Raw genomic sequence first — 16,741 nt, forward strand, 5'->3', positions numbered from 1 at the left:
CCGCATACACACATGTCCAAACGCCCCAAAACCAAGAAGCATAAAAATAAAGAAAAACCCTAGTTGAGCACTTTCTTGTTTGTAAGTTTCTTTTTTCCCTCTTTATTTTCCTTTCATGTACTCAAGCTGTCAGGACTTAAACGTCAGCTCTGAACAGGAAAAGGGACATGCCAGCCAATCTTGGCCACTTTTCTTTGGTGAAAGGGATGCAAAGCAGGGGCATGATTCTCTGAGGAGAGAAGGCTGGGAAGTGCAGCTGAGCTTCCCATTTTCTTACCATGGCACTTAAATTCGAACTAAATTGCGCTTGATTGTCCTGTCTCTTCCTGGCTAGCACTTGAGTGAGAAGCAGCTCCCTTCTCCTGCTCAGCCATTCCCCTGGACAATTTGATGGTGGTGTGGCTGTGCGAAGGCTCAGAACTTTCCCTTTATAGCTGACAGGGACAAACTTGTGTTTGTGTCAGTGACAATACATTCTAGGACTTTGTAGGAAGTGGATGTCTGCTTGGTCACTTTGCCAGCCCTCACAGTCCCTTCTCAAGCACCAACTACACTTTTAAATCACTAGGTACTAATGAGATCCCAAAATAAGTTGGTCAAGTGGAAGAAGGTTGACATGAGTGTCCTTATTTTGTTAAAATAAAAGAGCCATCTCCAGCAGGAGTAGAAATTTGTATTCCTCATGACCATGAGTGGAATCCAGGCAGGGCCTAGAGCTGTACCCACCCTGGTGATTCCCACCCTAGTGAGTCTGTGGTGATAAGTTCTGGGTGTTTTATGGTTTTGTTAAAAATGAAATCTCCAGGGCTGGGGATATGGCCTAGTGGCAAGAGCGCTTGCCTTGTATACTTGAAGCCCTGGGTTCGATTCCCCAGCACCACATATGCAGAAAATGGCCAGAAGTGGCGCTGTGACTCAAGTGGAAGAGTGCTAGCCTTGAGCAAAGAGAAGCCAGGGACAGTGCTCAGGCCCTGAGTCCAAGGCCCAGGACTGGCAAAAAAAAAAAAAAAAAAAAAGAAATCTCCAGCCTTGGGAAACCTAGTGAATCTACAAAACGCAAATTTCAAATTTGTTCAAGAACTTTGAAGACTTGTCTGCTAACTGTGGTTAAGTACCTTCTTCTGTTGAGATTTAGATGCCAGGAATACTGTCTCCTCATGGAGGTTTCTATCCCCTTACTTCTTGTTGTGGTGGTGGTGGTGTATGTGTGTATGCATGCATGCATGCATGCATGTGTGCTGACTCCCCCGTTCTGGGTCTGTCCTTGAGGTTTTTTGTGCTCTCCCTGGGGCTTGAACTCTGGGCTTGGGCTCTGTCTGTCCCTGGCCACCTTTTTGCTCAAGGCTAACACTTTTACTACTTAAGCTTTTTTTTTATTTTTATTTATTCAAGCCTAGCACTTTACCACTTGAGCCAGACCTCCACTCCCAGCTGGAAGTGTGTGGCTTCAACATTTTGGTGGTTAATGGAAGTAAGAGTCTCTTGATATTCCCTGAGATAAGAGTCTCTTGAATTTTCCTGCCAGGGCTGGCTCTGACCCATGATCCTCAGAACTCAGCCTCCTGAGTAGTAGGATTATAGCCACCAGCGCTTGTGTGTGTGTGTGTGTGTGTGTGTGTGTGTGTGTGTGTGTGTGTGTGTGTGTAATGTTTTAATGTTTTTTTTTTAATCCATATGCAAGCACTAAAACTATGTGGTTTTTATTCCTTTGGGGAGGGGTCATGGTGGAGTTGAGGTTTGAACTCATGGCCTTGCACTTGAAAGGCAAGTATTTATCACTTGACTTCCAGCCCTTTTTGCTTTCATTATTTTTCAGCTAAGGTTTCACTTTGCCTGGGCTGGCCTGGGTCGCAGTCCTCCTGTTTCTTTGCTGTATAGCTGGGATGATAGGTAGGTATTGGTGACGATGGGGACCTGATCTTGTGAAGCTTTTACCCAGGCTAGCCTCAAACCATAACCCTTGGCTTCTCTGCTTCCTAAGTGGCTGGGATTATAGGTGTAAGCTACTGCACACAGCTTTATGTGTGTTCTGTCGGAAATGATATATAGTACAGTAGCTGCTTGCTTATCCCAAGTAGTTAAGAACAGAGTGTTTTGATTAGAGATTCCTGGTAGAAGTGTTAGTTTTTCTGTCATTTGTCAGTTTTCAAAGAAACAAGATGTAAAGAACATGTACAAAGCTAAGCTCACTGGCTATTCAATTTGTGTTTATGTGTGTGTGCCAGGACTTGGACTTGAACTCAGGGCCTGGTGTTCTCACCCTGCTTTTTAGCTCTTGGTTGGCACTCTACCACTTGAGCTATGCCTCTAGTTTGGTGACTGAACCTGAGAACACCACAGTCTCAGTCATTCCAGGGTCATTGATGGGGATTATTTCTTTACTTGGTAAGCATTCTTCCATGTTTCAGGTGCTTGGAAACTTGGTTGCAGTCTTGGGGCTTGTAGTCTGGAGGGGGCGTGGTGCTTGCTCCTCAAAGACTTGCAGACAAGGGTTCCTTGTCATTCCACCTGGTGCTGACATGGGTTTGTGTAGCCAGTATGTTCTGGGTGTACCTCATTTATTAAACCTTCAGCAAAGGAGTAGCATGTAGTCTTCTTATTTTCCTCTGGCATATGGCAGTTGTTTGAAAGTTTCAGTGAGGCTGATAACTAGTAGGACTTACTAAAATAACAGGCTCCTAGGTTCTACCTCCAAGAATGCATTGTACCAGAGTGGACACAAGAATCGGAATACTAGTGCAATGGCTGGGCCCTGGTGGTTCACTCCTATAATCCCAAGCTATTCAGGAGGCTGAGATCTGAGGATCATGGTTCAAAGCTAGTCTGGGCAAGAAAGTCTGTGAGACTCTAATCTGTAGTTGACTATGAAAAAAGCCAGAAGTGGAGCTGTGTTAGAATGCTACCATTGTGCACAAAAGCTCAGGGACACCATCCAGGCCCTGGGTTCAAGCCCAGGGCCAGGGGAAAAAAAGGAATAGTAGTGCACACGATTCTGGAGTGGCACAGACAAGCATTGCATTGCTTTTTCACATATTTTAAAGGTAATATTTAAAGCCAGGTGTGGTGTACGTGCATAATCCAAGCTGAGACAGTACGACTATGAGTTTGAAGCCAACTTTGTTCTTAAAAAATGGATGTGTGTAGGTGGAGTTAATTAAATCAGTTTTAGGGGAGGACTAAAACCCAGTCATTCTGAGATTGTTAAAGAATTGACTCAAAAATTGATTTTTTTTGGCTGGGTACCAGTGTCCCACTTCTGTGATCCTAGCAACTCAGGGAGTCAAGACCTGGAGGATGAGGTTTTGAAACCAGTGGTGGCAGAAGCATTCTGTAAACTGCACCTCCAAAATAACCAGCAAAAAGCCAGGCGGGAAGCCCAGCTCAAGTAGTAGAACACCAGATGAGCATGCTTGAGGTACTGAGTTCAAACTGAAGAACCTGTGAACATCAATGTGATTTAAAGGTTGTGTACACTGGATTTGTGGGAAAAGCTTTGACCCGCTCCTTACCCTTTGGAAATGGAATGCATGCTTGCTCTAGTGTTTAGTTAGTGTCTGGGAAGAAGGTATTTGACTTTGCTTTTATCATATCCATTCGTTTGTTTATTTTTTGTGCTAGTCCTGGAGTTTGAACTCAGGGCCTGGGTACTGTTCTGTAGCTCTTTTGCTCACTGCTAGTGCGCTACCACTTGAGCTATAGCTCCACTTCCAGTTTCTTTTGGTGGTTAAGTGGAGATAAGAGTCTCACAGGCTGGGAATGTGGCTTAGTGGTAGATTGCTTGCCTAGCATGCATGAAGCCCTGGGTTTGATTCCTCAGCACCACTTAAACATAAAAAAGCTGGAAATGGCACTATGGCTCATGTGGTAGAGTGCTAGCCTTGAGCAAAAGGAAGCCAGAGACAGTGCTCAGTCCCTGAGTTCAAGCCTCAGGACTGGCAATAAAAGAAAAAAAGAGTCACAGAATTTCCTGCCCAGTCTGGCTTCAAACTTCAATCCTCAGATCTCAGCCTCCAGAGTGGCTCAGATCTTAGGCATGAGCCAACGGCACCTGGCTTGACCTCGTTCTTGACCTCACTCTCTCTTCTCATAGGAAAGGGGTCACTCACTACTTTGTGCCTCTTTCCCTTGGCTTCAGAGGCTGCAGTAGGCAGCGTGCCTGAACTTCCTTGCTGGACACCAGGGACCCCGGTCTCGCATGCCTGCCTCTTGGATGTGGATGCAGTGACACCTTTGCTTAATGTCTTCCTGGCACCTCTTCAGAATTCTCCTTTGTCTCTCTATTGAGAGGTGTTTCAGAATTTGGAGTGAGTCTTACATTTGAGATGGAACTTCAATCTAGGTTGCTTCTTTGTATCCCCGAAAGCCTTTCTTAAATAATTTTGTGTGCTTTCCAGCGAGCAACACTGAGTGTGAGGAAGAGCTGGCGCTCTCCATGCCTGGTTAGGGGAGAATTTATAGTGTTGCTTTGCACAGATGGATTAAAGGTGACTAATAAAACTATTTATTCTGCCAGTTTAGACTTTTTAACTGCTGTAAGTGGTTGCTTATTTTATTTCAGTAATCACTGCTTTGGCTAAATGCTGGCGTCTGCTACAGGTAGAAGAAGAAGCAGGTGACTAGAGAGATGAATGGTCTAGGGAGGGGTGTGGCAATCTTCCTAGCTTGCGGAAAGCATGCCGGAGAAACAGCTTCTCATCTTCTGTGCAGACTAGAGTTGCATAAAACAATGTGTTCTAGATTCTGAGTGTGACCTGGGCTGATCACCGCATGAATGAAGCTCAGGAAAATACCTGGACACAGCTTATTTCTACTTGAGTTTTGCCGATTTCCTTAGTGACCCCAGCTTTTGCCATGGGTGACCTTTAGTTAAATTCCTTGTGGAATGGAGTGGATGCTGTAAAACAAAGTGTATCCCATGTGAATTGGGATGTTCTAGGCTTACTGTGGTAGCTTCACCAACAGTGATATCTGAATGCTTTTGGTTTCAGAAGCATATTACAGTTCAGATATCCTAAGGAAAGAACTACATGGCTTGGATTATCTTCAGATTCAGGACTTTGGGTAGGTTTTTGGATATGGTAAATTGTCTGATACCGTGTGTGTGTGTGTGTGTGTGTGTGTGTGTGTGTGTGTGTGTGAGAGAGAGAGAGAGAGAGAGAGAGAGAGAGAGAGAGAGAGAGAGAGAGAGAGAGAGAGAACTGGAGCTTAAACTCTGGGCTGGCGTGCTGTGCTGTCCCTGAGGTTTTTTGCTGAAGGCTGGTGCTCTGTCACTTGAGCCACAGCTCTACTTTTAGCTTTTTGCTGGTTAACTGGAAATAAGAATCTCATTGACTTTCTTGCTGGGGCTGACTTTGAACCATAGGACATACCTTTGAAGTTGGTAAGATCACAAGTCCAAGCCATAGGCTTGGATACTCTTTTAAAACATCAAATTAATCATTAGAAACCTTTCCTTGATTTGGAAGTTGTCTCAGTGTCTCTTAAAGTTGGCCAACAGAGAGGCCTATGCAGTTATGGCATGTGTAGTTACGGCATGTAGTTATGGTATATGTAGCAGTAGCCTATATAGTTGTAGCAGGTGTAGTTATGGAGTGTATAGTAATGGCCTGTGTAATTGTAGCAGGTGTAGTTATAGAGTGTGTAGTTACAGCATGTGTAGTTATGGTGTATATAGTTACAGTCTGTAGTTATGGTGTGTGTAGCAATGGCCTGTATAGTTGTAGCAGGTGTAGTTATGGAGTGCACTTGTAGCATGTGTACTTACAGAGTGTGTAGTTATGGCATGTGTAGTTGTAGCAGGTGTAGTTATGGCCTGTGTAGTTGTAGCATGTGTAGTTATGGAGTGTGGAGTTATAGTGTGTTTACTTATACAGTGTGTAACTATGGCCTGTGGAGTTAGTTACATGGAGTTTTGTGTGTTTCATGTGTACATGGCCTGTATGCTTGGGAAGACCTGGGCATGTTCACAGCGAGGTCGTTTGCTCCTGTCCGCCATGTGTGACCCACGGTCACCTGGCTGGTGCATAAAGTGTGGAGATACTTAAAATCCCATGGAGATGTGTCATCTCCAGATGACTTGAATGTTTTCTCAGGCTTGACCACCTGGGTTGGCCCTTGCATCTCAGGTGACAGGCCAGGGGGTCCTGGCACAGGGGTCTTGGCCGCCACTTTGGGTTGCTGATGGCATTGTGGTCTTTTGCAGGTGTTCCTGCTGACCAGAGCGGAAGGGATGAGAAGACAGCATGGAGACGCAGGCCCACAGCTCTGTGACTCCTGAGAAGAAGAAAGCAGAGAATTCCATTGTGAAGTGCTCCACCCGGACAGATGTCAGTGAGAAAGCTGTGGCCTCCAGCACCACTTCCAACGGTGAGTGGCCATGGGGCCAATAACTGCCTCACCCACAACCATGGCCCCTTATTGCTCTGTGCTCTTGACAGTCTGCGCCCGGGGCCAGTTTTGGTTCTGTGAGGTGTGAGAAGAAAGCAAGTGGGTGGGGAGAGTGTTGGCCGGGAGGGGTGGGCCTTGCTTGTTTCTGTTTTGGCACGCAACCCACTTGCTTCCTTCCAAATTTTCTAATTTGGTAGATTATTTGGGATAGAAAGTTCCTGTTTGGATATTTTGGGAATCATCTTGATTAGGCTGGCAGAAGTTAAGGATGTGTCTGCATTTTACTTGGAAAGTCTCTACTGGTGAGAATACTTAATACACAAGATTAAAAAGTTGTGTTGTGAGCTGGGAGTATGGCCTAGTGGCTAGAGTGCTTGCCTCCTACACATGAAGCTCTTGGTTCGATTCCCCAGCACCATATATATGGAAAACGGCCAGAAGGGGCGCTGTGGCTCAGGTGGCAGAGTGCTAGCCTTGAGCAAGAAGAGGCCAGGGACAGTGCTCAGGCCCTGAGTCCAAGGCCCAGGACTGGCCAAAAAAAAAATAATAATAAAGTTGTATTGTGATCATTAGTGGCAGGGTCTTCCTCTTGCCCCAGATTTTATTCAAGTCACTTACTGTAAAAGAATTTAAAAATTGAATGGTTGAACTTTAATGTCCGGCCAGTAACTGTGAGAGGTTTTGTTATGTGCAAATTAATTGCTTTCAGAGATAATTTTGAATCATGGTTCCATATATTATATATCTTCAATGTTAAACAGAAGCATTGTGAGGTGTTTCAGTGCATGTGTAGAATACGGAAAATAAATTCCAGACCCCTTGTGGTAAAAGCAGACTTAATTGGCTAGCAGTGACCTTTGCTTCCTTTGATGTTGATAGTAATGATGCCTTTACTTTTTGAATATTTAGAATTTCACTCTTGGCTTCCCCAAATTTCACTCTTCTTTTTCATGTGCCCTTAGGAGAAACTAGCTGGCCAGTATTCCTAATGCTGGAATGTTGATTGAGTATATATATGGGTTCCCTTCCTGATTTGCTTGCACCTCTCTCTAAAGTTTTTTTCATTCTCATTTCTGGTGCTCTACTACTTGAGCCATGTCTCTAGTCCTGCATGTTGCTGGTTCATTGGACATGGAGTCTCTCAGAATTTCCTGCATTGGCTGGATTTGAACTTTCACCCTCTTGATCAGAGCCTCCTGAGTAGCTAGGATAATAGTTGTGAGCCACTACTGCTCAGCACAGCAAGCTTCTTTAGAGTATAGTTTTCATCTAGCTACAGAGATGTTCCTCTAATGTCTCTCTCTTTTTTTTTTTTTTTTTTGTGGCCAGTCCTGGGGCTTGGACTCAGGGCCTGAGCACTGTCCCTGGCTTCCTTTTTGCTCAAGGCTAGCACTCTGCCACTTGAGCCACAGCGCCTCTTCTGGCCGTTTTCTAGATGTGTGGTGCTGGAGAATCGAACCCAGGGCTTCATGTATACGAGGCAAGCTCTCTTGCCACTAGGCCATATTCCCAGCCCCTCTAATGTCTCTTAACAGCTCCAGGGCTATGGGCTGAGGGAACACTAGAGGCCCTCTGTTCCACAGGTTTCTTACCTAGAGGCACACACCGGACCCTGCCATGCAGAGCTGGGGAGAGGGGCTCATTGAGTTAGACCTCATGGTGATCAGGTTTTCAGAGGTTGGGTACACTGTGTGTGGTACGTGGTAGCTGTCCTTGGTGTGGCTGTCATTCACCCATTTGTGTATCTGCCCATCCTGTAAACATTCTAGAAATTCTCAGATACCCATACTGTGGCTATCTATTGCCAGGAAAGCAGAAGGGCTTAGATACTCTAACAGAAGTTAGCAGATCTCACTTCCGGGGGAGGGTTTCTTATGCCTTCGTTCTGAAGCTCTTGTCATCTGATTGGTAACTGGACAGTGGAAAAATGAGTTTAATACCAAGAACCAAAGGAATGTGATTAAAATATTGTTTTCTCTGTTACTATTTCTCCATGATTAAAATTAAACATAGAAGAAAGTTTTGTTACTGGAAAAGTGATCGAAGAAGTTGACATAATTACCATTTGCAGCCCCATGTGGTGTAATTTATTCTTGGTTGTAAGCCTTCCAGCCACGCATGTACATTCCACTGCCTGTTCTTACAGGTCTGTCCTCTGGCTTTCCTCTGCTCAGTATCTGCTCCTAGATAACACTTAGGAGTTTTGTTTAAACACACATATAACAAGGCTAAAATGTATGCTTCAAAACTCGTGTAAACTAGCCATCACTCTGAGAGATTTAAATTTGGGCTAGTATCAGTGACAAATTGCCTTCTAGATCTTGAATGGAAAAAAAAATCCAGGGCCAGTTACTGCTGGTGACATTTCAGAACTTAGTGTGTGGGGTTTACGTGGAAATGGCGTTGCATGCATACTTCCTTGTGTGTGTGCTTCACTTTGAAGCTTTGGTGTTTTTTAGGAAACAGAAATGACAAAGGAGATGACATTTTGTTTTCTGCATTAAATTTTCAGTGTAATTGTGATTTAAGCAGTCCTTTTTGACATCCAGTGTGGTGGCTTTCATATATAAAATGTTCATTCAACTATTAGTTTATTTTGGGATGTCCAAATCTGCTAACCTGTTAAAACTCTTAAGTAAAATACCTTAATGGTCTGTGTATTTGATCTGGATTCATTACTTGCTAAGCTACATGTTCTAGTTTCTAAATGATACAGGTTGTTGTCAATCTAGGTCTTTCAGAGTTTATACACTCTCAGTCCCATACAAAATAATTTCTTTCTACCATTTGCAAGTGTTGAATCTTTAGTTTCAAATGTCTTCCCCCTATTTTGGGCCCATACTTTTAAAAAAAGAAGTAATTTGATAGTTCTTATTAACCTGTTCCTCAGCTTTAAGAAAGAAACTCAAGAAAAATGATACAGACCGTAGTCTCCTAAGGCTCTTTGTTGGATCTGCAGGTTATTGGCAACTTGCCTTGGTGATAGCAGTGGTTGCTATCCTTGTGGTGAAGAATGTGAAACCAAATTTCCGCACCACTCATCCCACATCTGGTTAGAGGAGTTCAGTTTTCTGCTCAAATGTGCTTAGAGAGGGGAAAGGGAACCATTTTATAGTCTAGGACCACATCAGGAGCTAGCTGGTTTGTTTGTTTTACTTTTCTTAGATTACTGTGTAGCTAAGCATTAATCTCTTATGTCCATGACCTAAGCATTAATCTGTATGATGCCTGTGGGTCTCCTGGCTGGGGTGGGAGAGGCAAATGGACCTGGCTTTTGTTGAAAGCTTGGAATTCGTGGCTGTTTCCCATCTCTTGCATCCATCTCTTTGACCTGTGTTGCATCCTAAATCTAGGTGCTAAATGCTATCCAGAACTGACCTAGAGTGTGAATTTTATGTTAGGTAGTGAACCTCCTTTTTCCTTGTTCCTCCAGCCCCCTCCTGTCACATGGCAGATGAGTGGGAGGGACTTTCAGATGCAGTGGGTTTGACAATATAGGGCTTATGTTGGATACACACAGGAGCTTGGGTTGGGTTTTGGCAATACCCGGACCAGCCGTGGAAGCAGGACCTCTGCCCCAGGGTGTCCACCTGCTTTTGGGACATATGGAGGAGGAGCGTTGAGAGTGGCAATATTTGTGTGGGATAGTCATGTATGTAACCGTAAGAACTCTTTCAAGGCCAGCCATTGCCACAAGTGTGTTGCTCAGTGAAAAATAGGATCAATCCCAAAGCAACGGATTGTGTTTTCTTGACAGTACACCCAAGTTATGAAACTCAGGGGGAAATGTTTGGCAAAAAGTTAGAATGAATTGGCTGACACAGATGTCTTAAAAAAATAGCTGAAGATGTTTCTCAAATCTCCATGTGACTCAGTTTGCTCATCTTAAGGAAGAATTGATGGAAAACAAAAACAAAACTACATACATAGTCAAGTTTGTCTGCCCTTCTCTACCCTCCTTGTAGGTAAGTTCATTCTTTAATCAGAGAATGGGAAGATACTTTAAAGGAAATGTACTCAGATCTCCTGCACATGGAATATGAACGTTGTGCTGATTATGTGTCTTACAATGGAATAGCCTATTTACATACATCTTTACATCTCTTTTCTTGATCTCCCCTCTCCTCCCTGGAGTCAGCGGTTTCCTTTTAGGCTATAATGGCCATTTCTAGGGGGGTGGTTTGCACAGTAGTAGAGTCAGGATTGATTTTCTGCATTTAAGAGCTTTCTTTCATGTTTTTAAACCAACTAAAGATGATTAATCTGATACTCACAAGAATTCTGTCTTGAGCTCCAAACACACTTACTGGGAATCCTGGCTTCCAGTGTCTTCTTTATTTTTGTTAAGCAGATCTTCTTTCCTGTGGTCACTCAGGCTTGAAACCACACTGTCACCTTTGACCCCTCCCTTTCTCATGCTTCCTGTGTCCTGCCACTTTTGAGGTCTTGGTAGATTTTCTTCTATAATTATTCATCCATGAGTCCCTTCAGGGCACCTGACACTGTTTAAAGCTCCCCAGCTGGTTGCCTAGCAGTTAAAGAGACCTTCTAGTCCCTTACCTTGCCATTGCCTCTCTCTCCTTAGGCATGGGACACACACCTGCCAAATTAATGTCATTATGGGTCTGCTTAGGCCACTCCCCTGCTTTAGGATCTTCATGACTTCTGCCTACCTGTACACTAAAGTTTATTAACTTAGTATTTAGAAATCATCCTATGTCTTGACTATCCAGTTTGATATGCTACATTTCTCCTGTACTGTCTCCTAAAGTACACTTTGATTCCAGTGAATGCCTCTGGCTGTGTGTGTGTGTTCATCTGTACAGGGTGTTGTGCTGATTACCATCAGGCCATCTTTATCATCCAGACTTTTCAAAGGTCCTCTATCTCTCTCCATATCGCCTCCTGTTCTTGAGGGAATCCCTAAGAACACTTGATTTTGATTCTTGTTATTTTAATGAATCAGCTTGATATTCTAGAGAAGTTTAATGTGGAACAGGAAATACAGTGTTCATTCCCTGCTCTGTTCTCTCTTTTACCAATTAGTACTTTGTATGGTGGGATAGACTTATTACAGTTTGAACTATCATAGATTCGCTCTTGGGGTTCGCTACGGTTCTGTGGCTTAGACAAATAGGCGAGGTTGCACGTCCACCCCTGAAGAGTCCCATAGAATGGCATCACTGACGGGAGAGTTCTCTCGCTCCTTCTGTATGTCTCTTTTTCAGGTAACTCAAGGATATTATTTAATATTTGTTTGTTTGTTTATGTGGGTGCTGGGACTTGAACTCAGGTAGTTTTCCCTTAGCATTTTTTGCTCAAGGCTGGCACTCATCACTTGTGCTACAGTTCCGCTTTCGGCTTCTTGGTGGTTCACTGGAGATGAGAGTTGCATGGATTTTTCAGCCCAGGCTAGCTTTGAAGTGGGATCACCAAATCTCAGCCGCTTGAGTAGCTCGGATTACAGGTATGATTCATCAGGGATTGGTAACACATGAGGATTTTATATTTCCCTTAAACTGTTTAAGAAGATATCCCTGTTCCTCCTTTCCTCACTTGCTTCAGTGCAGTGTTTTGTTTTGAAAGAGTCTGCAAAGTCTTTGGGACAGGGGACAAGGGGACACAATACAATGTTTCATACCAGTGCATGGCTCTGTTAGGGAATTGCTGTGTGATGGTGAGTAAATACATAACCTCTCTGATTCAAGTACAGCAAGTACCCCCAAACACGGTAGCTATTGCTAGTAACAGTAGTAGACTTCTCTGGATGTAGTTTGCAGGTTTGGATTCATTGATCTCTTTTGTGCCACTTCCCTCAGCTGGTATCATTTGTTCGTAGTCTGTGAATGGGTATGCTTTAGTTTGATTGAGAGAACTGGAGGATATTGGCTAACAGAAGGTCAGACCTGTGACTCTCATAGGTTGGGGGGTTGGGTGGCTAAGAGGCAGCATTGGGGAGCCCTATCTCAAATCACAGTTCTGAAGTTGGTACAGATTCTGATTGTGTCAAAGAGTTTGGTCAGCCTTTACAGTTTCGTAGACACTCACTTTAGGCATCAGTGGACATTGCATTTTGAACCCCAGTGCTTCAGTGTTACCTTAAGGATAGCCCCTCATTACCCTGACCTTGTACCAGTCACTGGATTTCACTTCTAGAAGAGCAATTCCGAGAGGCTCAGGTAAGTCAGTCCTGTTCTGCCATAAGTCTATAAACTTGAGAGTAAAAGAGGCTGTACTGTGGTGGGCATTGGTGTTGCACGTCTGTAATTCTAGGTATGAAGGAGGCTGAGATTTGAGAATGGTGGTTCAGAGCCAGCCCAGGCACGAAGGTCTGTGAGACTCTCATCTTCAATGAACCACCAGAAAACCAGAAGTGGTGCTGTGGCTCAAAGTGGTAGAGTGCTAGCCTTGAGCTGAAGAGCTCAGGGACAGTGCCCAGGCCCAGAGATAAAGCCCCACAACTGACCAAAAAGAAAAAAGAAAAAGCCATACTGTAGTGTGTATTTTGCGTGTGGAAAGTTTCTAGGTCACCACAGTACTTGTGATTAAGTCCTGTTTCATATTTCCAGAAACAAGTAGTAAGAGTCAGAAACCCCCAGCTAGCCAGGCCCCAGGTTCTGAGGCTTGTGCTTGTCTATAGTTGAGCTACTCAAGAGACTGAGATCTGAGATTCAAAGCTAGCCCAAACCTGTGAGGCTCCTAGCTACAGCTAACCAGCAAAAAGCCAGAGGTGGAGCTGTGGCTCAAATGGTAGAGCACCAGTCTTGAGTGAAAAAGCTAAGGGAGAATGCCCCTGGCTCTGAGTTCAAGCGTCAGTACTGGCCAAAGAAAACAAAACCATCCAGTTAGTGTGGAAGCTCAGGGGCACAACAGTGATTATGGGAGAAAAATCTTTCTCCAGGGAGATGTTTCAGGTCTTCTCTCCCTTGACCCCTGACCCCTGAGCCCTGGCCTCCAGGCAGGGGAAGGGTTTACTTTTCCTAGCAGCTTGTAGGAGATACCGTCCATCATAAAAGCAAGAGCCCTCTTATTATTTTATATACACAGAAATGTTTTTAAATATGTCTCCCTTGGTTCATTGTTACATTAAAATGTTATATACAGTGACATTCACTCTCTGTGCTGGATGGTTCTATGATCCAGTAGCCATCTCCAGCTTAAGATGGGGAGCAGTTCCAGCCCCACCCACCTACAGCAAATTTTGCTCAGCTTGGCAGGGAATGTACTCTGGTCGAGTTGCTAGCATTATCTGTTCAGTGCCCGCTTGAATGTGTATTTATTTCAGGTGGGTTTTAAGAAACAAACTTCCTCCCATTTAAATATCTCATTGACTTCCTTGAAGAACGAAAATGTTCTTGAAAGCTGTTCAGAAATACAGGTCTCTGCCCACTTTGTCTACTTTGAAGGTCTAGACAATGGACATTTAAAACTATTTTAAGTTTAAAGCTAGACAGACGGTGGTTATACTAATGAGAGCTTTTTTGTTGGTGTTGCATTGGTTAATTTGAATTTCTTGCACAAGAAAATTTGAATCTACACATTTAATGCAGCTATAGCCCAGAGAGGTAAGAAATCCTCTTCCCTCCCCTCCTCTTTTTCTTCTTTTCTTCTTCTTCCTCCTCCTCCTTCTCTACCTTTCCCTCTTGCTCTCTGCCCTTGCCCCCCACACCCTGTTTTGGTTTTTTTTTTTTTGAAAGTCTTTTTCTCCTTCGTTTTTATACCTAGAACTTCATCTCAGGTAGGGATCTTTTTTTTTAAGTATAAAAGTTAATAACAACTAGGCTGCTACTTTTTTCCTGTCTTGTCCTCCCCCCCCCCCACAACTTTCTTTGACTCTTTCCTCTTTTTGGTCTCTTTCTTCCTTTTTCCTTCTTCTTCTTTATTTTTCCCTCTTAGTTGTGGAAAGTTGAGTTCCATCCCAATTATGAAATCTTCGGAGACCATTCCACATGGTTCAGTAAATGGTAGCTTCACCCCAGTTCTTTCATCTTCCTCTCTGCTCTCTGGCTTGACAGCTGAAAAGGTCTGACTGTGTCACACAATGGCCTGATTGCTTTCTCTGGGGGGGACTTTTCCCGGCCTCATCATTCGCCAGGCAGGTGGACCACAAAGTCTCTTGATTCTTTTGTTGCCTCTCAAAGTCCGAGGTCTTTGACTGAATAAATCCGCCGTCATGGGATAATTTGCTGAAAGGGAGACTGAAAGACGGGAGAGAAAAGCCTCTCCACTTGGGTGCTGCATTAATGAAATAACGGCGCCTCGGAGTTTGCAATTGAAAAATCACCAGGAATGCAATGGGTGGAGACGGGGGCTTCTTTTATTGCGCAGCATAATCTTGGAGTTGCTAGCACTGAACGATTGCATGCCTGTGCTTTTGCAGGCCTTGCAGGCCTGAGTGTGGTGGCATTTTGTACCCACATTTAAGGGGACAGTCGGTCCTGCCCGGCTGTGTCTAGTTAGTCATTAGATTATTACGAGTGGATGGAAAGAATTCCATATGACAGAACTAAGGTTGAGTTAACACGGGACGAAAAGTAATTTACAGATAGGCTGTCCCCAGCCATCTTTGTAGCCCCTGATAAGGTTTCATTTCAGAATGGATAGGCGACATTTCCACTTACGAGCCCATTCGGCGACATCTGTGATAACAGCTTCTGGACCCTAATTGAAATTGGTTTCAAAATGGATTTTCACTTTTCTCTGTCGGTGGAAAATATTGAATGGACTCCGAGCTGCCACAGAGACCCCGGACCTTGGAAAATGGAGCAGGAAGCCAGGCTCATCTTTCATAACAGTGTCCATGCTATGACAGTTTTGTTATCTGTCTTATTAATGAAATCATTGATCACCTGATGAGGGATATAATAAACTACATTCCTCCAGTGTGGATAGAAGAAGCTCAATTAGACTGGGATTACAAGCTAGGAGGACAGACAAACAGCAAAGGTTTTCAAGTGGTAAAGATCAATTAAAACTCCATTCCCAGTTCCTGGTTGGGTCATAGTGAGTAAGTACAGCCAAAATGTGTGGGGATTTATACACGTCAATATTACACTCGGGAGCTTCCTATATGGCTAGGGTAGTAAGTAGGGTCTCAGTTTCATTAAGAACAATTAAAAAAACCATAAAATTTATTGAAAAATATTACCTGTTTCATGTAGTAAGGCCTAGAAGTGGCAGCTGAAGTTGGACTTGCATAGGAGTTTGATAATAAGGAACTTGAGGTATATATACTTATATACATACATATATACACATATCCCAGTACATACGTATAGATACATTATATACCCCTATATACATACGTGTGTGTATGTGTGTGTATATATAGCTCCCCAGATTTTTTTCCCTCCCTGCTTCTCCCCCTCCCCCAGGAAGAGGGGGATGGGGCTTGTCCGGGTTAGGTGTATTAAGTAAAAAGATCAAGCTCAAGGGTTCATAACCTTAGATTCTTTGAAAGAAAAGTAGCTTATGGTCCCTTCCTCTCTCTAATCGTGTTGGCGTTGGGAATCCTGGTGGGGGTGTGTGAGAGAAGGTTTGGATTTAATGAGGTGGCTCTATTGTTGGGTGTTGGGCTGTTTGGAATGTGCCTTCTCCTCTGTCTTGGAGGAAGGCAAGGAGTACCGGTGAATTGTTGTCCCTAGATGCTTTGCTATTCTGTGCACCAGCCGGGCGCAGTTCAGCCCCATCCCGGCTTGAAAGAGGATCTGGGATCAAAGGCGCTAATGATGTCACTGATCTGCAGTGATTGATTAGGAACAGAAGTTCTGGGGAAACGGCTCCGCTTTGTAATTTCAAATTCATTAGTGACTTCTGTGAGCGTTGCTAGCTCTTAATCAGCAAAATTACTGAAATGGATGATGGGGAAAATATCATGTTTTCTTTCTTGATTTATCTATTGTTAATTTTTTTTTTTTTGTCTTTCCTGTGCTGGGACCTAGGGCCTTGAAAATTTTAGGTAGACACTCTGCCACTGTGCTACACCTTCGACTGTCACTGTTTTTAAGCTTACAGTCACATTTTCTAAGCCTTCTTCCTCAAAAGTACTGCTAAGAAATTTTCTAAGTGAATTAGGTTGTCGCTTTGTAAATTGGGATGGGTATTTGGGAGGAGTGAAGACATTTACATGGTTTCCATAGCAGTTGAATCATGTACAGGTAAGTACAGGTTAGGGAATCATTATATACCATTTCATGGTTTTATTAATGTGGAAATTTTGTGTTCCATATGCAGATTTAAAAATCCTTTTAGTTAGATCTTTTTGTGGAACCATCTAATATTTTCCTCCTTCCTACCAACAGGATGACTCATTTCTGTGTGCTCACTTGTCTTTGAAAATGAAAACAGATGCATT

General features: G+C 43.6%; 1 protein-coding gene across 1 annotated transcript in view; it reads left to right on the plus strand.

Annotated features, from left to right (window-relative positions):
- Window positions 1–5,880: 5,880 nt before the first annotated feature.
- The window catches only part of Gli3 (GLI family zinc finger 3), a 202,428-nt gene continuing 191,567 nt past the window's right edge, over window positions 5,881–16,741 (plus strand). Inside the window, exon 1 of the mRNA XM_048339418.1 lies at window positions 5,881–6,366. Coding sequence (XP_048195375.1) covers window positions 6,243–6,366 — 124 coding nt within the window. The 5' untranslated portion in view covers window positions 5,881–6,242. The remainder of the gene's footprint in view (window positions 6,367–16,741) is intronic.

This window comes from Perognathus longimembris, chromosome 2 (genome assembly GCF_023159225.1).
Source record: "Perognathus longimembris pacificus isolate PPM17 chromosome 2, ASM2315922v1, whole genome shotgun sequence".
Taxonomy (NCBI): domain Eukaryota; kingdom Metazoa; phylum Chordata; class Mammalia; order Rodentia; family Heteromyidae; genus Perognathus; species Perognathus longimembris.